This window comes from Neopelma chrysocephalum, unplaced genomic scaffold, assembly GCF_003984885.1.
Source record: "Neopelma chrysocephalum unplaced genomic scaffold, ASM398488v2 Primary Assembly neopelma1_185351, whole genome shotgun sequence".
NCBI lineage: Eukaryota > Metazoa > Chordata > Aves > Passeriformes > Pipridae > Neopelma > Neopelma chrysocephalum.
The window spans coordinates 15441-28753 of record NW_020938687.1 but is presented as its reverse complement, the minus strand read 5'-3'; the positions used below and the strand labels follow the sequence as shown (position 1 = coordinate 28753).

Here is a 13313-nt window from a genome sequence, read left to right as displayed (position 1 = left end):
GTGGGAGGGTCAGAACGGGGGGGACCCTCCCAGTCCCAAACCTGTCACCCCATCCCCGGGGTCACGGGGGTCACCGCCGCCGACCTCGGCTGACCTTCGAGGTGAGCGGGGACAGCGGGGTCCCCCCCGGGGGGGTTTGGGGTGGTCGTGGGGTGGTGGGGAGGGTCTCACCTTCCCCTTGAGGTCCAGGATGAAGAGGGCGGAGGCGGCCATGGCGCCCGCGCGGCACCGTCACCACCTGCGGCACCGTCACCTGCCCAGGTGAGCGGCTGCGCCCAGGGGCGCGCGGGGCCTTAAAGGGGACGGGACGGACACACGGACACCCCCCCCCAAACCCCCCGCCGAGGGTCCCACCCCTGCGCCTGGAGGGGGGGGACCCCCGGGCTCGGCCATTCCCCGAGGGGCTCCGGCCACCTCGACCCCACGGCCTTGGGGGGGGGGATGTGGGGTGGTGGGACCCCCCCCCAAATCCAGGGGACCCCGAGATGGCTCAGGGGGGTGGGCAGCTCCTGGGGGAGCAGGTACCCCACCCTGGGGGTCTCTGCACCCCCAGATTCGTGGGGGGGCCCCGCAGCCCCCGTATGCCCCACTTTGGGGGGAACCGCACTCCCCCGACCACCAGATCCCCCCACCTTGGGGGGGTCCCCGCACTCCCAGTCCCCCGGACCCCCACCAGGGGAGTCCCTGTACCCCCAGATCCCCCACCGGGGTGGGGTTTTTGGACCCCCAGACCCCCGTATCCCCACTCCGGGAGGTGCCCGCACCCCCAAACCCCCCGATTCCCCCCCCGGGCTCCTCGCACCTCCACATCTCCCACTCTGGAGCATCCTCGCCCCCCCAGACCCCCGAATCTCCCTCCGGGTAGTCCCTGTCCCCTCACAACCCCACCCCGGAGGACCCCCGCACCCCCAGACCCCCGTTTTGTCCCTCCCCGCATCCCCCGGTCCCAGCGGAGCCCCGGGCGGGGCGGGACGACTCCGGGCCCGGCCCCGGGGGCGGGTCGGTGCCGGGGGTGGGGGGAGCCGGTGGTCGGGGCCGGGGGCCGGGCTCGGAGCCGCCCCGCCCGCAGCCGCAGCCCGGGGGTGCCGGGGGGGTCCCGGGGGGGTCCCGGGGAAGCGGCGGAGGAACCGCCATGGACCGACCCGCGGGCAGGAGGGACCCGGACCCGGACGGCGATTACGGTACCGGGCATCCCCCACCCACCCCGAGACCCCCCCGGGTCTGGGGACCCCACCCCCGGGCAGCCCCTCGGGTTTGGGGACTCGCAGATTTTGGGCACCCTCAGGGTTTTTTTTGGGGGACCCTCAGGGTCGGGGACCCCCCCGGCTTGGGGGGGATCCCCAGGGGTTTTAGACTCCCCCCATCCAGGCTTGCGGGGTCCCCTGATTTTAGGATGCTCACGTTTGAGGGAGGACCCCCATATTCGGGGACTCCCACGTTTGGGGACCCCCCCCGCGTTGAGGACCCCCCGTTCAGCCCCTGGGACCCCCTCAAGGGGGCTGCAGGGGCGGGGCCTTCGCGTGTATTTGGGGGGGGGGGGGGGCCCCCGGGAGGGGGGGGGGCCCAGGGGAGGGGGACCCTGGGGCGCCCCCCCACCCGGGGGGGGGACCCAGGGAGGGGGGGACAGGGGAGGCGGCCCCGGGCCCCCTTCCCGGGGGGGGATCCGCGGCCCCGGCGCCCCCCGGAGCCCCCCAGCTCGCGGGGCCGCGGCGGGACCCTCCTGGTCCCCCCCTTTTCCCGGGGCGAGGGGGTCCCCCCGGCCCGGCCTTTGTTCCCTTCGCGCGGGGGGGTTCGGAGGGGGGGGACGGGACCCGCAGCCCTGACATCACCGGCGGCCTATGGGCGCCGGGATCCCGCCGCTGTTCCCGGTGATTTATTTACCCGAATGGAACCGGGGCGGGGATGGAACCGGCGTCACCGGGCGGTGGCACCGCCCTCCAGCCCCTTTTCCCGGCTGGAACCGGAGATTTCCCGCCCGTTCCCGACCTTTGGGCTCGGTTTGGGGGGCCCGGACCGCGCCCCGGTGCCCCTCGGTACCGGTACCGGAGCCGGTTCCCCCCCGTGCCCGCCGGAGCCTCTCGGTACCGGAGCCGGTTCCACCGGTGCCAGAGAGGGTTCCCCCCGGTGCCCGAGCCCTCCGGTGCCCCTCGGAGCCCCCCAGTTTCTCCCGGTGCCGGTTCCCCCCGGTTCCCCCGCTGCCGGTGCCCGGCGGAGCCCCCCCGGTTTCCCCCCGGTTTCCCCCCGGTGTCCCCCGGTGTCCCCCGGAGCCGGTGCTCTCCGGGGCGGGGTTCGGGCCGTGTTTACGCCCCGGAGGGCGGATTTTGGGGGACTGTGACGGAGGAGGGGCCGGCCCAGCCCAGCCCAGCCCGGCTCGGACGGGGACGGGCACGGCGGAGGCTCCGGGGCCACCGGGCGCTCGCCGGGATGGGGGGACAGGGGGACAATTACTACGGCAAACACGGTAACGGGGGGCTCGGGGGGGGCTGCCGGGGCGGGGGGGACCCTGGGCTTCGGCAGCGCGGCCCGGGGTCGGGGGCACCGGCGGGGGTTCGCCGGGGGTCGGGGGCACCTTTGGAGCATCGCCGGGGGTCGGGGGCACCGTCCGCCGCGGGCCGGAGGCACTTTTAGGGGGGTCCCCCGCGGTTTGGGAGGCACCTCTGGGGGTTCCCCGCGGGTCGGGGCCCCCTCGGCCCCCGGCTGGGCGCGGACGGAGTCAAAAGGGCCGCGGAGAAAGGCGGAAAAACCGAACCCAAAATGGGCGGAAAAAGGGGGCAATAAAAAGCGAAGCAAAGCGAAAGCAAAAGCGGCCGCGCCCCGCACGGAAGGGGCCGCGGGTTTGGGGGGTTCGGGGGGGTCCGCTGAGGGCTCAGGGCGCGGTTTTGGGGGTCTGGGGGGGCTCGTAATGAGGGGAGGGGGCCGCCCTCCCTCCCCGGCGGCCGCAGAACCGGCCCGACGGCCGCGGTCGGAGCCGGCGCCGGGACAAACCGGCTCCGGCGGTTCTGGGGCGTCACCGCGGCGCCCGCAGCGCCGGGATCAGGGTTCGGGGGTCCCAAAGGGTCCATCCGACCCCCCCTTCCTGCAGCAGTGATCTCCCCTTCCTCCGGGCCGCTGTTTTGGGGGGCGTCTGGGGTAGGGGTTTGGAGATCGGGGCTCGGCCGGGGCTGGAAAGGGAGGGGAGCGAACTCCGGCGCTCCCCAAAAAATGTCCCAAAGCGAGCGTGTCCCCATCATGGGGCTGCTGTGACCACCCCCCCCAAAAAAAACAGATGCGTCCCTGCCCTGGGGCTGCTCCGAGCCCCCCCAAAGACCCCCCCAAAGCCCCGGGCCCCCCCAGCCCCGGGCGGCTCCCACGGTGGCGCCGGCGCTGGCTCAGTTCCCACCCTAAAAATAAAGCGGGAGCAGCGGGACGGGGCCGGAGCGCCGGGGGGGTTGTGACGGGGCTGGGGGGGCTCCCGGGGTGTCCCCCGGTGTCCCGAGGTGTCCCCCCCGCCCCAGCCCCGCTCTGCCCCCGCGGCTTTTTGGTGCTTCCGTGGAATTTTGGGTCTCTCTTGCGTTTCCGCGGGATTTCGGGTCTCTCTTGCCGCGACTCGGGGGCATTTTTGGACAGAACCACGTGGAAACAGGTTTTTCCAAGGGAGGGGTTGTTTCCGCGCCCGGGAAGCGGCTCCGCGGCAGGGAATCAGCATGTGGAGATTGTTTTGCTCCCGGTTCCCCTTATCCTGCGTGCCCTGGGGTGAGGATGAGGAGGAGCAGCCCCTTCCTCCCATCCCATCCCATCCTGTCCCTCTCCCCGCCCGCAGGAACCCCGCAGAAATACGACCCCACTTTTAAAGGTCCCATCTACGACAGGTAAGTGGAGCCCCCCTGGAGCCCCCCGGGGTCCCCAAAGCCGGGGGTCCCCAAAGCCGGGGGTCCCCAAACCTTCCTCTCCCCGCTGGCAGGGGCTGCACCGACATCGTCTGCTGCGTCCTGCTGGTCGTGGCCATCGTGGGCTACGTGGTGGTCGGGGTCGTGGGTACGTGCCGGGGGTCAAGGGGGGGTTTGGACCCTCTGCTGAGGGTCTGGGGGCTCAGGGAGGGGTTGGACCCTGTGCTGAGGGTTGGGTCTGGGGGTCTGGGAGCTCAAGGGGGGTTTGGACCCTGTGCTGAGGGTCAGGTCTGGGGGCTCAGGGTCGGGTCTGGGGGTTCAGGGGGGGGTTGGACCCTGTGCTGGGGGTCAGGTCTGGGGGTTCAGGGGGGGTTGGACTCTGTGCTGAGGGTCTGGGGGCTCGGGAGGGGGTTGGACCCTGTGCTGAGGGTCTGGGGGTTCAGGGGGGGTTGGACCCTTTGCTGAGGGTCAGGTCTGGGGGTCTGGGGGCTCAGGGGTGGGTTGAACCCTGTGCTGAGGGTCTGGGGGCTCAGGGGGTGTTGCCCCCCATGCCGAGGGTCCCGCCCCTCTGTAAGGGCTGTGGGGGCTGCAGTGACCCCGCTGGCTCCAACCCCACCCTGTGCCCCCCAGCCTGGACCCACGGGGACCCCCGGAAGGTGATCCACCCCACCGACAGCCGCGGGCAGTTCTGCGGGCAGCAGGGGACCCCCAACGAGTGAGTGCCCGTCCCGTCGCCCCAGAGACCCCCCCGGGGGAGCCCCCAGGGTCCCCCAAACGTCCCTCAAACCAGGTGGTTTTGCTTCCTTTGGCAGGAAGAAGCCTTTCCTCTTCTACTTCGACATCGTCAAGTGCGCCAGCCCGCTGGTGCTGCTGGAGTTCCAGTGCCCCACCACGCAGGTACCGCCCGGACCCTCCGCCCCGAGGGGTCCCCGTGGGGCACCGGGGGACGGGGGTCCCGCCACCGTCACCTCCAACCCCCCCCTCGTGTCCTCCCCGCCCCCAGATCTGCGTCAGCAAATGCCCCGACCGGTACCTGACGTACCTGACGGCCCACGGCTCGCCCGGAGACCTGGGCTACTACCGCAACTTCTGCGTGCCCGCCTTCGACCCGCGCAAGGTGGGTGGCGGTGGCGGCGTCCCGGTGGCGGTGCCGGTGCTCCGGTGGCAGTGCTGGCATTCCGGTGGCAGTGCCAGCATTCCAGTGGTGGTGCCAGTGCTCCGGTGGCGGTGCTGGCATTCTGGTGGTGGTGCCGGCGTTCCAGCGGTGGTGCCAGCATTCTGGTGGCAGTGCTGGTGTTCCAGTGGCGGTGCCGGTGCTCCGGTGGCTGTACCAGCATTCCGGTGGTGATGCCGGCATTCCGGTGGCGGTGCCGGTGTCCCGGTGGCAGTGTCAGTGTCCCAGTGGCAGTGCCGGTGCTCTGGTGGCAGTGCCGGTGCTCCGGTGGCTGTGCCGGTGCTCCGGTGGCAGTGCTGGCATTCCGGTGGTGGTGCCAGCATTCCGGTGGCAGTGCCAGCGTTCTGGCGCCTCGGGGGTGATTCCCGCCCGGAATGCTGATGGTCACAGTCCCCCTCCTTCCCCAGGGTCCCATCGAGGTGCTGAAGGACAGGGATTGCCCGGCCATGCTCATCCCCAGCACCCCACGTACGTCTGGAATTAGCATCCTCATTAACGAGCTCGTTAACGATTCGCTCACTCCATCCCCGTTTGGGGGTCAGAGGCTCCTGTTTGGGGGTCCCGTTTGGGGGGCTTCGGGCTGGTTGTCCCGGCTGAGCCGACCCCTCCTCTCTGTCTCCAGTGGCCCGGAGATGCTTCCCGGCCATCCAGGCTAAGAAGGGCGTCATCATGGTGGGCAACGAGACCACCTACGACGACGGCCGCGGGCGCCGCAGGAACGTCACCGAGCTGCTGGAAGGGGCCAAGTGAGTCCATGAGCCGCTTAACGAGGTGCTCCATTCATTAGTGCTGCTTCACCCCGTGAGGAACGAGTGGTTTCAGCTGAGCCGGGGTCTGGTGTCCGCTGGAAATCCCGCTCCGAAACCCGGATCCGTCCCCCCCCCCCGGGCTCCTCGGAGCTCCCGCTCCATCGGCGTTTCCCGTTGCCTCGCAGGAAAGCCAACGTGGTGCTGGAGACCCGGCAGTTGGCCATGAAGATCTTCGAGGATTACACGGTGTCCTGGTACTGGATCATCATGTGAGCACGGCCCTCCCCTTCCCCGCGGGCAGAGCCGGGTGCTGGGCCGGCACAAACGGGGCAAAACTCAGGGATTCCCAGGATTTCATGATTTCCCCCCGTGGTTTCCGCTCTGCCCCTCCTCACGCTCCCTCTCTGCCGTGGGTCCCACGTTTGGGGTGCCCTGTGGGTGGCCCGGGGGGGGCTGTGACAGGTCAGCGCCTTCCTCCCGCAGAGGCCTCGTCATCGCCATGGTGGCCAGCCTGATCTTCATCGTCCTGCTGCGCTTCCTGGCCGGGATCATGGTCTGGGTCATGATTGTCATGGTGATCCTGGTGTTGGGATACGGTGAGCGGGGGGGGGTCGGGAGCATCTCCCTGGCTTTTCCCTACTTTTCTGTGGCTTTTCCCTACTTTCCTCTGGCTTTTCCCTACTTTCCTCTCCCTATTTTAAGTGGGATTTACCTCATGGAACTTCACACTTCGTGTCCTTCCAGGCGCTTTCCCCCTGAACGTCGGTGCCGGTGGGGTTGAGCGGAGCCCGCCGGTGTCCACCTCCACTTTTCCCTGAAAACAGGACAATCCTTTGCTTTTCCCCGCAGGAATCTTCCACTGTTACATGGAATACGCGAAGCTGAAAGGGGAGGCGGGTTCGGACGTGTCCCTGGCGGACCTGGGCTTTCAGACCGACCTTCGTGTCTACCTCCACCTGCGGCAGACCTGGCTGGCCTTCAGTGAGTGCCGGGGAAGGGGGAGCACGGGGGGTTTTTGGGGGGATCTCCTTGCGAAGGAGGGGCTTTGCCCGATGCCAGACATCCCCAGGGTGGAGCCACGAGGGGTTTTTTTCCCCGGGAAGGCAAAGGTGTTCTCGTGCCACCAACCCCATTCCCGGCGCTCCCCCTTGTCCCCCCGGCAGTGATCATCCTGTGCGTGGTGGAGCTGGTGATCGTCCTGCTGCTCATCTTCCTGCGCAAGAGGATCCTCATCGCCATCGCGCTCATCAAGGAGGCCAGCAGGTCTGGCCGGGCCCCCGCCCCGTGGCCACCGCCCCCCATCCTGGCATCGGGGGGGCTCCCAGTGCCACGGGTTTTAACTTCAGCGTGTCCGTCCCCTCGCAGGGCCGTGGGTCACGTCATGTCCTCGCTGCTGTTCCCCCTGTGCACCTTCTTCCTGCTGTGCCTCTGCATCGCCTACTGGGCCAGCACCGCCGTGTATCCTTTGCTCTTCCCCTGCCCTGCGTCCCTGTTCCCCGGCCGGGACGCTGCCCGCGAGTCAAAGGGCTCCCCCGGGCACGGAACGGGATCCGGTTGCCTTAAATCAATGAAGTTTAGCCCCAAACCAGCCCTGGAGTGGTGGGGAGCGGAGCAGAGGCTGGTTTGGGGTTGGGTTTGGGGCTGGGAAATGGGTTTCTCCTTAACAGCCACCCCGCAGCTTCCTGTCCACCTCCAACGAGGCCGTGTACAAGGTGTTCAACGAGTCCGCCTGCCCCTTCTCCGGGCAGACCTGCAAGCCAGAGGTGAGGACCTGGTGGAGACGAGACCCTTCATTGCGTGAGAAACATCCCAATGGCTCTCGGAGCCCCCGCGCTCCTCCCTGGCGCAATTCCAGCTTTCCAAGCCCGGCTGTGTCGGGTTGTTCTCCCCCCCGAGCCACCACGTGCTTGGAGCCGGCGTGAGCCCAACCCTCCTGGGAAGCTGAGCGGGATAACGACGTCTCTGAACGCTCGAGGGGAAGGGGGCACGTCCCCGGCCACCACCACCACCTCTGCTCTCCCCGCAGACCTTCAACACCAGCAACGTCACCAAGCTGTGCCCCGACGCCCAGTGCCTGTTCGCCTTCTACGGCGGCGAGACGGCCTATCACAAGTACCTCATCGTGCTGCAGTTCTTCAACGTCTTCATGTTCTTCTGGCTCGCCAACTTCGTCATCGCCCTGGGCCAGGTGACGCTGGCGGGCGCCTTCGCCTCCTACTACTGGGCCTTCAAGAAACCCGACGACATGCCGGCCTTCCCGCTCTTCTCCGCCTTCGGCCGCGCGCTCCGGTGCGTCCCCGCGCGCGGGGGGAGGCCCCGGGGGGAGGCTCCCGGGGGTTTTTCCCCCTTTTCTGATGGGTCCGGGTTGCTCCAGGTACCACACGGGCTCGCTGGCCTTCGGCGCGCTGGTCCTCGCCATCGTCCAGGTCATCAGGGTCACGCTGGAGTACCTGGACCACCGGCTCAAAGGTGCCGGGGCTGGGGTGGCCATCAGGGGATGGGTGAGGTCGGCTGCTCCTCGGGGCTCGAATCCAGGGAATTGCTCCAGGGTTTTCCTCTTAGAGCCCTGTAGTCACCTCTTTGCCCAAAAAAGGAAGAAATCCTTCCCTGTGAGGGTGGGGAGGCCCTGGCAAGGGTTGCCCAGAGAAGCTGTGGCTGCCCCTGGATCCCTGGAATCATCCAAGGCCAGGCTGGACGGGGCTTGGAGCGACCTGGGGAAGCGGAAGGTGTCCCTGCCCGGGACAGGACGAGCTCCCAGGTGCCCTCCAACCCAAACCATTCCATAATCCGGGATTCTGGGAAGAGCTTCCCGGGGCAGGAGCCAAGGGACGTGCCACGGCTCCGGGCTCAGCCAGTCTGCCCCGGGGGCCTGTGCGGGTGCCAGGGAAGTCTGTGCCGCGTCCGTCGGGAAACGTAAACAGCGAGTGGGAGCGTGGGAAGGGCAGCCGGGGCTCATCCCGCTGTCTGCAGCCACGGGGAGGCTGGAAACAGGGCACGGGGGGGGAAGGCTGTGGTGGGACAAGGTCTCCACCAGGGAGACCTTGGAGTCGCTGCCGGAAGATCCGTTGGGTGCTGATTTCGGTGCCCTCCAGCCGCAGAGAACAAGTTCGCCAAGTTCCTCCTGAGCTGCCTCAAGTGCTGCTTCTGGTGCCTGGAAAAATTCATCAAATTCCTCAACAGGAACGCCTACATCATGGTGAGAGTCACCCCAAACTGATGCCCTGGGAGGGCTGTGGGGGTGTCCCGGCGCTCCTGGGGGTTTCCCTGAGCAGTTTTTGGGAATTGTGTCACGGGAACGTGGAGCTCTGCAGCTGCTTGGCTGGAAAACCTTGATCTCAGTTGACTTTGGGAAGGACCCTCTATGGGTGGGTGGGCTCAGCTCTGGGTCTCGGCGATGCCCGACCCGTCAGTGGGTGAGGAAGCGCTTCCAGGGTGGGATTTACCGGAGACCTGCCCCGAGATGGGACTGGTTGCCCCCTCCCTCAGCGGTGACCTGGGTGCAGCCCCGTTTTCTCTCTCCCCTGCCCCGTTTGCCCGCTCTAGATCGCGATCTACGGCACCAACTTCTGCACCTCGGCCCGCAACGCCTTCTTCCTGCTCATGAGGAACATCATCAGGTGAGATCCCGGCGTCCGGGAGGGCTCTGCTCCGTTACTTCCGAGTCCTTCCTGCTGCCAGAGGTCGTCCTCGGGCTCCCTCGGCACTTCCCTCCCGCGTTTCCATCGGAGCCTGGGGCGGGCAGCGGATGTGGAGTCTCATCTCTCCCTCTCGTTTCCAGGGTGGCCGTGTTAGATAAAGTCACGGATTTCCTCTTCTTCCTCGGGAAGCTCCTCATAGTGGGAAGCGTCGGTAAGCGCCGGGCACTGGAAGCTCCTCCTCGGGACGTCCGGCTGCCGTAGCCGGTTGTGCCATCCCAAAACCTCCACTGGGGTCACCCCACCCGTGTCCCGTGTCCTGTCTTCCCCACCCCGCCGCCGTGCCCACCCCGTGCTTGCTTTCCCAGGAATCCTCGCCTTCTTCTTCTTCACCCAGCGGATAAAGCTGGTCCAGGACACGGCGCCGCCGCTGAATTACTACTGGGTCCCCATCCTGGTGAGCCGCCGCCACCGTCCGGGGCCGGGGTGACCCCCAAGGCGAAGGGCAGCGACGCCCCCCGCGAGCCCCCTGCCCGCCCCCGGCGCCTCAAGGGCCGTCTTTGTTGGGTGTTTTTCCAACCAGCCCTTTGTTGGCCGCGCGCCCTCCCCGCGCTGGCCCCCGCCGTCGTGCCTGAGGCCTTTTGTCCCCCCCCTCGGGCTGCTCCGAACAGTCCTGCCCTGTTCTCTTCTCCCCCTTTCCCCTGGGGAATTCGGGATTCAGCGGTTTCCTCCTCCTCCTCCTCCCCCTGGCCGGGGCGCTCCGGGCTCTCCGTGGCGTGACCACGGCATCTCTTGCAGACGGTGATCGTGGGCTCCTACCTCATCGCCCACGGCTTCTTCAGCGTCTACGGCATGTGCGTGGACACCCTCTTCCTCTGCTTCTGTGAGTACCCACCCCGGGGGGGGGCAAAACCTCTCCCTCCCTCCAGGCTTGAGTTGGCCCGATCTGGGGTTTGGCCCCAAAATCCCCCTGGGGTTCGGCCCCAAAATCCCCCTGGGGTTTGGCCCCAAAATCCCCCTGGGGTTCGGCCCCAAAATCCCCCTGGGGTTCCCTCCGTGTGCTTTTCTCCCGCTTTTTCCCTTTCCTGACTCCTCACCTGTGTTCTCACCCTGCCTGCTGCAGCTCCTGCTTCCCTCCTGCTCCTTCTCTCTCGGTGCTTTTTGGTGGGATTAACCGCAGCTAACTTCAATTTCCCTTTTCCCCCCCCTTTTTCCTCCTTTTCCACCTTTCCTGTCTCTCGTTCACATGTTCTCCATCCTCCATCTCCGCCCTGTCTCTCTCTCTCTCTCCCACGGCTCTTCCGCTGCTTTTTTCACTCTTCCCCCCTTCACGGCCGCTCCTTCCCGGGGTCGGAAAAGGTGAAGACCTGGAGAGGAACGATGGATCTCCCGAGAGGCCTTACTACATGTCCCCCGAGCTCAGCGAGATCCTGCTGAAGGGGCACCTCGAGCCTTCCAAAAGCGCCGATAGCCAAGGCTAAGGGGGCCGGGGGCAGGCACTGTGGGACCCCCCCGACCTGAGCAGCTTCTTCTTGGTGCCGCTCTGTGCCCTGGAAGCCCTTCTAGGGTAGAGAAGTGCCGACCCTCAGTGCCCAGCCCGCCTTCCTGCCCCAGTAACTCGCGTTCCCGCATCCAGAGAACCCGCCCGGCGCCGCTGGGAGTCGGGGCCGGGACCGGCCGGGTCCCCACACGGTGCCCAGAGATGTTTGTTCCTGACCACCAGGCGTGGGAGGACCAGAGATGTTTGTTCCTGACCACCGGGCGTGGGAGGACCGGCGGGAGGGATCTGAGGGGCTTTGTGGGACGGGCCCAGTGGGTTCCACCGCCCCAACCCTCTCCAAGAGCAGAGCAAAACTTCCCTCACCCCTCCCCTGGCCCCTTTACCCGGCCCCCTTTTCCCGGCCCCCTTTCCCGGCCCCCTCTCTACACAAACTGCAGAACTCGGAAGGTTTCTGGGTGAGGCCGCAGAGCTTTTGGTTTCTCACCTGCTGCTTCAGCACAAGGAGCTGCTGCTGGACCCCCCCCTCCCCACGGGACTCCGAGGGTTCAGAGGGTCCCTCGTGGAGCTTTGGGTGCTGCAGGGGCTGGTCCTGTTTCCCCTGGCAGGGGTCGAGTGGCCATCCAGGCCCGGGGGGGGCTGTAGGAAGGAAAAAGGAGCCTGTGGGGAAGGGAGGGGAGTCCCCACACGGGCTGTGGTGCCTGGGGGGGTCCATGAGGCCGAGGCAGTGCTGGGGGGAGCAGAGGGAGTGTCCCCAGTGGGATGGGGGGGGGATCACATGGGTGTGACCTCAGGGGGAGAGAGAGAGATCAGCCCCCAAAGTGCTAGGAGGGGGGGGGTCACAGCCCCCCAAAAAAATGCAGCTGAGTTTTCTCCTCCAGACAGCCCAGAGCTGATCAGGATTTATAAAAGCAGCTGCTCCCCCTCAGCCAGAGCTGACCCCAAGCCCTGCCCTCCCAGGATGGGGCTGTGACCTTAATGTTCTCACTTCCATCCCAGAGGGACCCAAATCCCTCCCAAAACACCCCCTGGGTGCCCTCGCTCCGCTCCAGGGCCCTGTGGGTTTGTTGGGGTTTTGGGGTGTTGTTTTCCTGGGATTTTCCGACCCCGTGGTGCAGTGGCACGTTGGGAACGCTCCTCATTGGGAATGGTGAATCCCAAGGGGAATTGCTTTGCATTGGTGTCCAGAGCCCCTTGGAGGAGCTGAGGGGACCTCCCTTCCCTCCAGTGGACCTCCCTTCCCTCCAGGGAACCTCCCTTCCCTCCAGGGCACCTCTTTTCCCTCGGCTCTGTTCTGACTTTTCCTCCCCGGAGTAACCAAACACCCGAATTCCCGCTTTCTCCCGAATCCCCGCGGGCTGTTCCCGGCGCTCCTGGGAAAAGGGAGAGGGGGGAGCTTTGTTGTGACAGAGGGGGAGAAGGGAGGAAGCCCTGGGCGAGCACAGAGACTTTGTTCGGTCCGGGGTGGTGGTGAGAGGATCCCATCGGTGCCGGGAGCCCCCGCTGAGCCCGGCCCGTATCCTGCCCCGCCTGCGGGGCCGGGGGGCGGTTTTCTCTTGGCAGTGGAAGACCTGGAGAGGAACGACGGCTCGGCGGAGAAGCCCTACTTCATGTCCCCCAACCTGAGGAAGCTGCTCAAGAAGACCAACGCGGGGCCGGGGGACGCGTAGCCCCGTCCCGGCCTCCCCCCACCGCCCGTCCCGCCTGGAATTCGCCTGCCTGGACCTCGGACCTCCAGCTCCTTTGGCGAGGGGAGACGGGGATTGTTGAGGATCCGGCCCCCGGGGCTCTGGCAGGGGCAAAGTCCCTCCTCCCGAGGTGCTGGTGACTCCAAAACGAGCTCCTCCGTTGGGTTTGATCCCGTTCCTTTATCCCGGTAAACGGGTCCCGCGTTCCCTCGGCGCTCCGGCGGATCCGGGCACGGAGAGAACGAACCGGGAGGGTCCGGGCGGCTCCTGGAGGGGGTTTTTCAGTCGTGGCCTCCCCCCAAAATGTTGAGTTGCGGTTGGTGATTCCATCCGGAGAGCGGGAAGGGGCTGGAATCGCCTCCCTGCTCCCGCCGCCCTCCGGGGACGTATCAGGGCCCCGTTTTGGGCCCCGACTAATTAATTCTTTTAGGAATAAGCTAATTAGTGCTTCTGTAGCCGCCTGTCAGGGTGGGGAGCGAGGGGTCCCCGGGCAGAATTGGGGGGGTCGAGGCTCTGGCCGGTTCCTGCACCTCCTCTCCAGGACCAGCAGCTTCCGCCGATTCCTCCCCAAAAATCTGCGTCCCGGTATCCAAAACCCAGCAGTTTGGGGCAAACCCTTCCCCAAAGGCTTTGCCTTTTTGGGGAGGGGGTGGTGAGTGGATCAGGCTGGGTTTTGGGTTCGTTTCGGGTGGTTTTAGCAAAC

At 67.1% G+C, this 13313-nt stretch overlaps 1 protein-coding gene across 5 annotated transcripts; it reads left to right on the top strand.

Annotated features, from left to right (window-relative positions):
• Positions 1-1095: 1095 nt before the first annotated feature.
• On the top strand, positions 1096-12670 carry LOC113962838 (choline transporter-like protein 2). 5 transcript variants are annotated; one of them, XM_027673619.1, is made up of 22 exons: positions 1096-1181; positions 3800-3848; positions 3941-4014; positions 4497-4581; positions 4679-4763; positions 4870-4983; positions 5448-5508; positions 5663-5786; positions 5975-6058; positions 6273-6385; positions 6639-6770; positions 6953-7052; positions 7155-7247; positions 7468-7552; positions 7816-8078; positions 8164-8258; positions 8882-8985; positions 9333-9406; positions 9568-9638; positions 9793-9881; positions 10223-10307; positions 12486-12670. In XM_027673619.1, the coding sequence occupies exons 1-22, from the start codon at positions 1133-1135 to the stop codon at positions 12590-12592; spliced, it is 2136 nt and encodes a 711-aa protein (XP_027529420.1). In that variant the 5' UTR covers positions 1096-1132; the 3' UTR covers positions 12593-12670. The 5 variants fall into 5 exon arrangements, with proteins under 5 accessions (XP_027529420.1, XP_027529417.1, XP_027529419.1 ...); XM_027673616.1 differs by lacking the exon at positions 12486-12670 and adding an exon at positions 10784-10926; XM_027673618.1 differs by lacking the exons at positions 1096-1181; positions 12486-12670 and adding exons at positions 2338-2461; positions 10784-10926.
• The last annotated feature ends 643 nt before the right edge of the window (positions 12671-13313 follow it).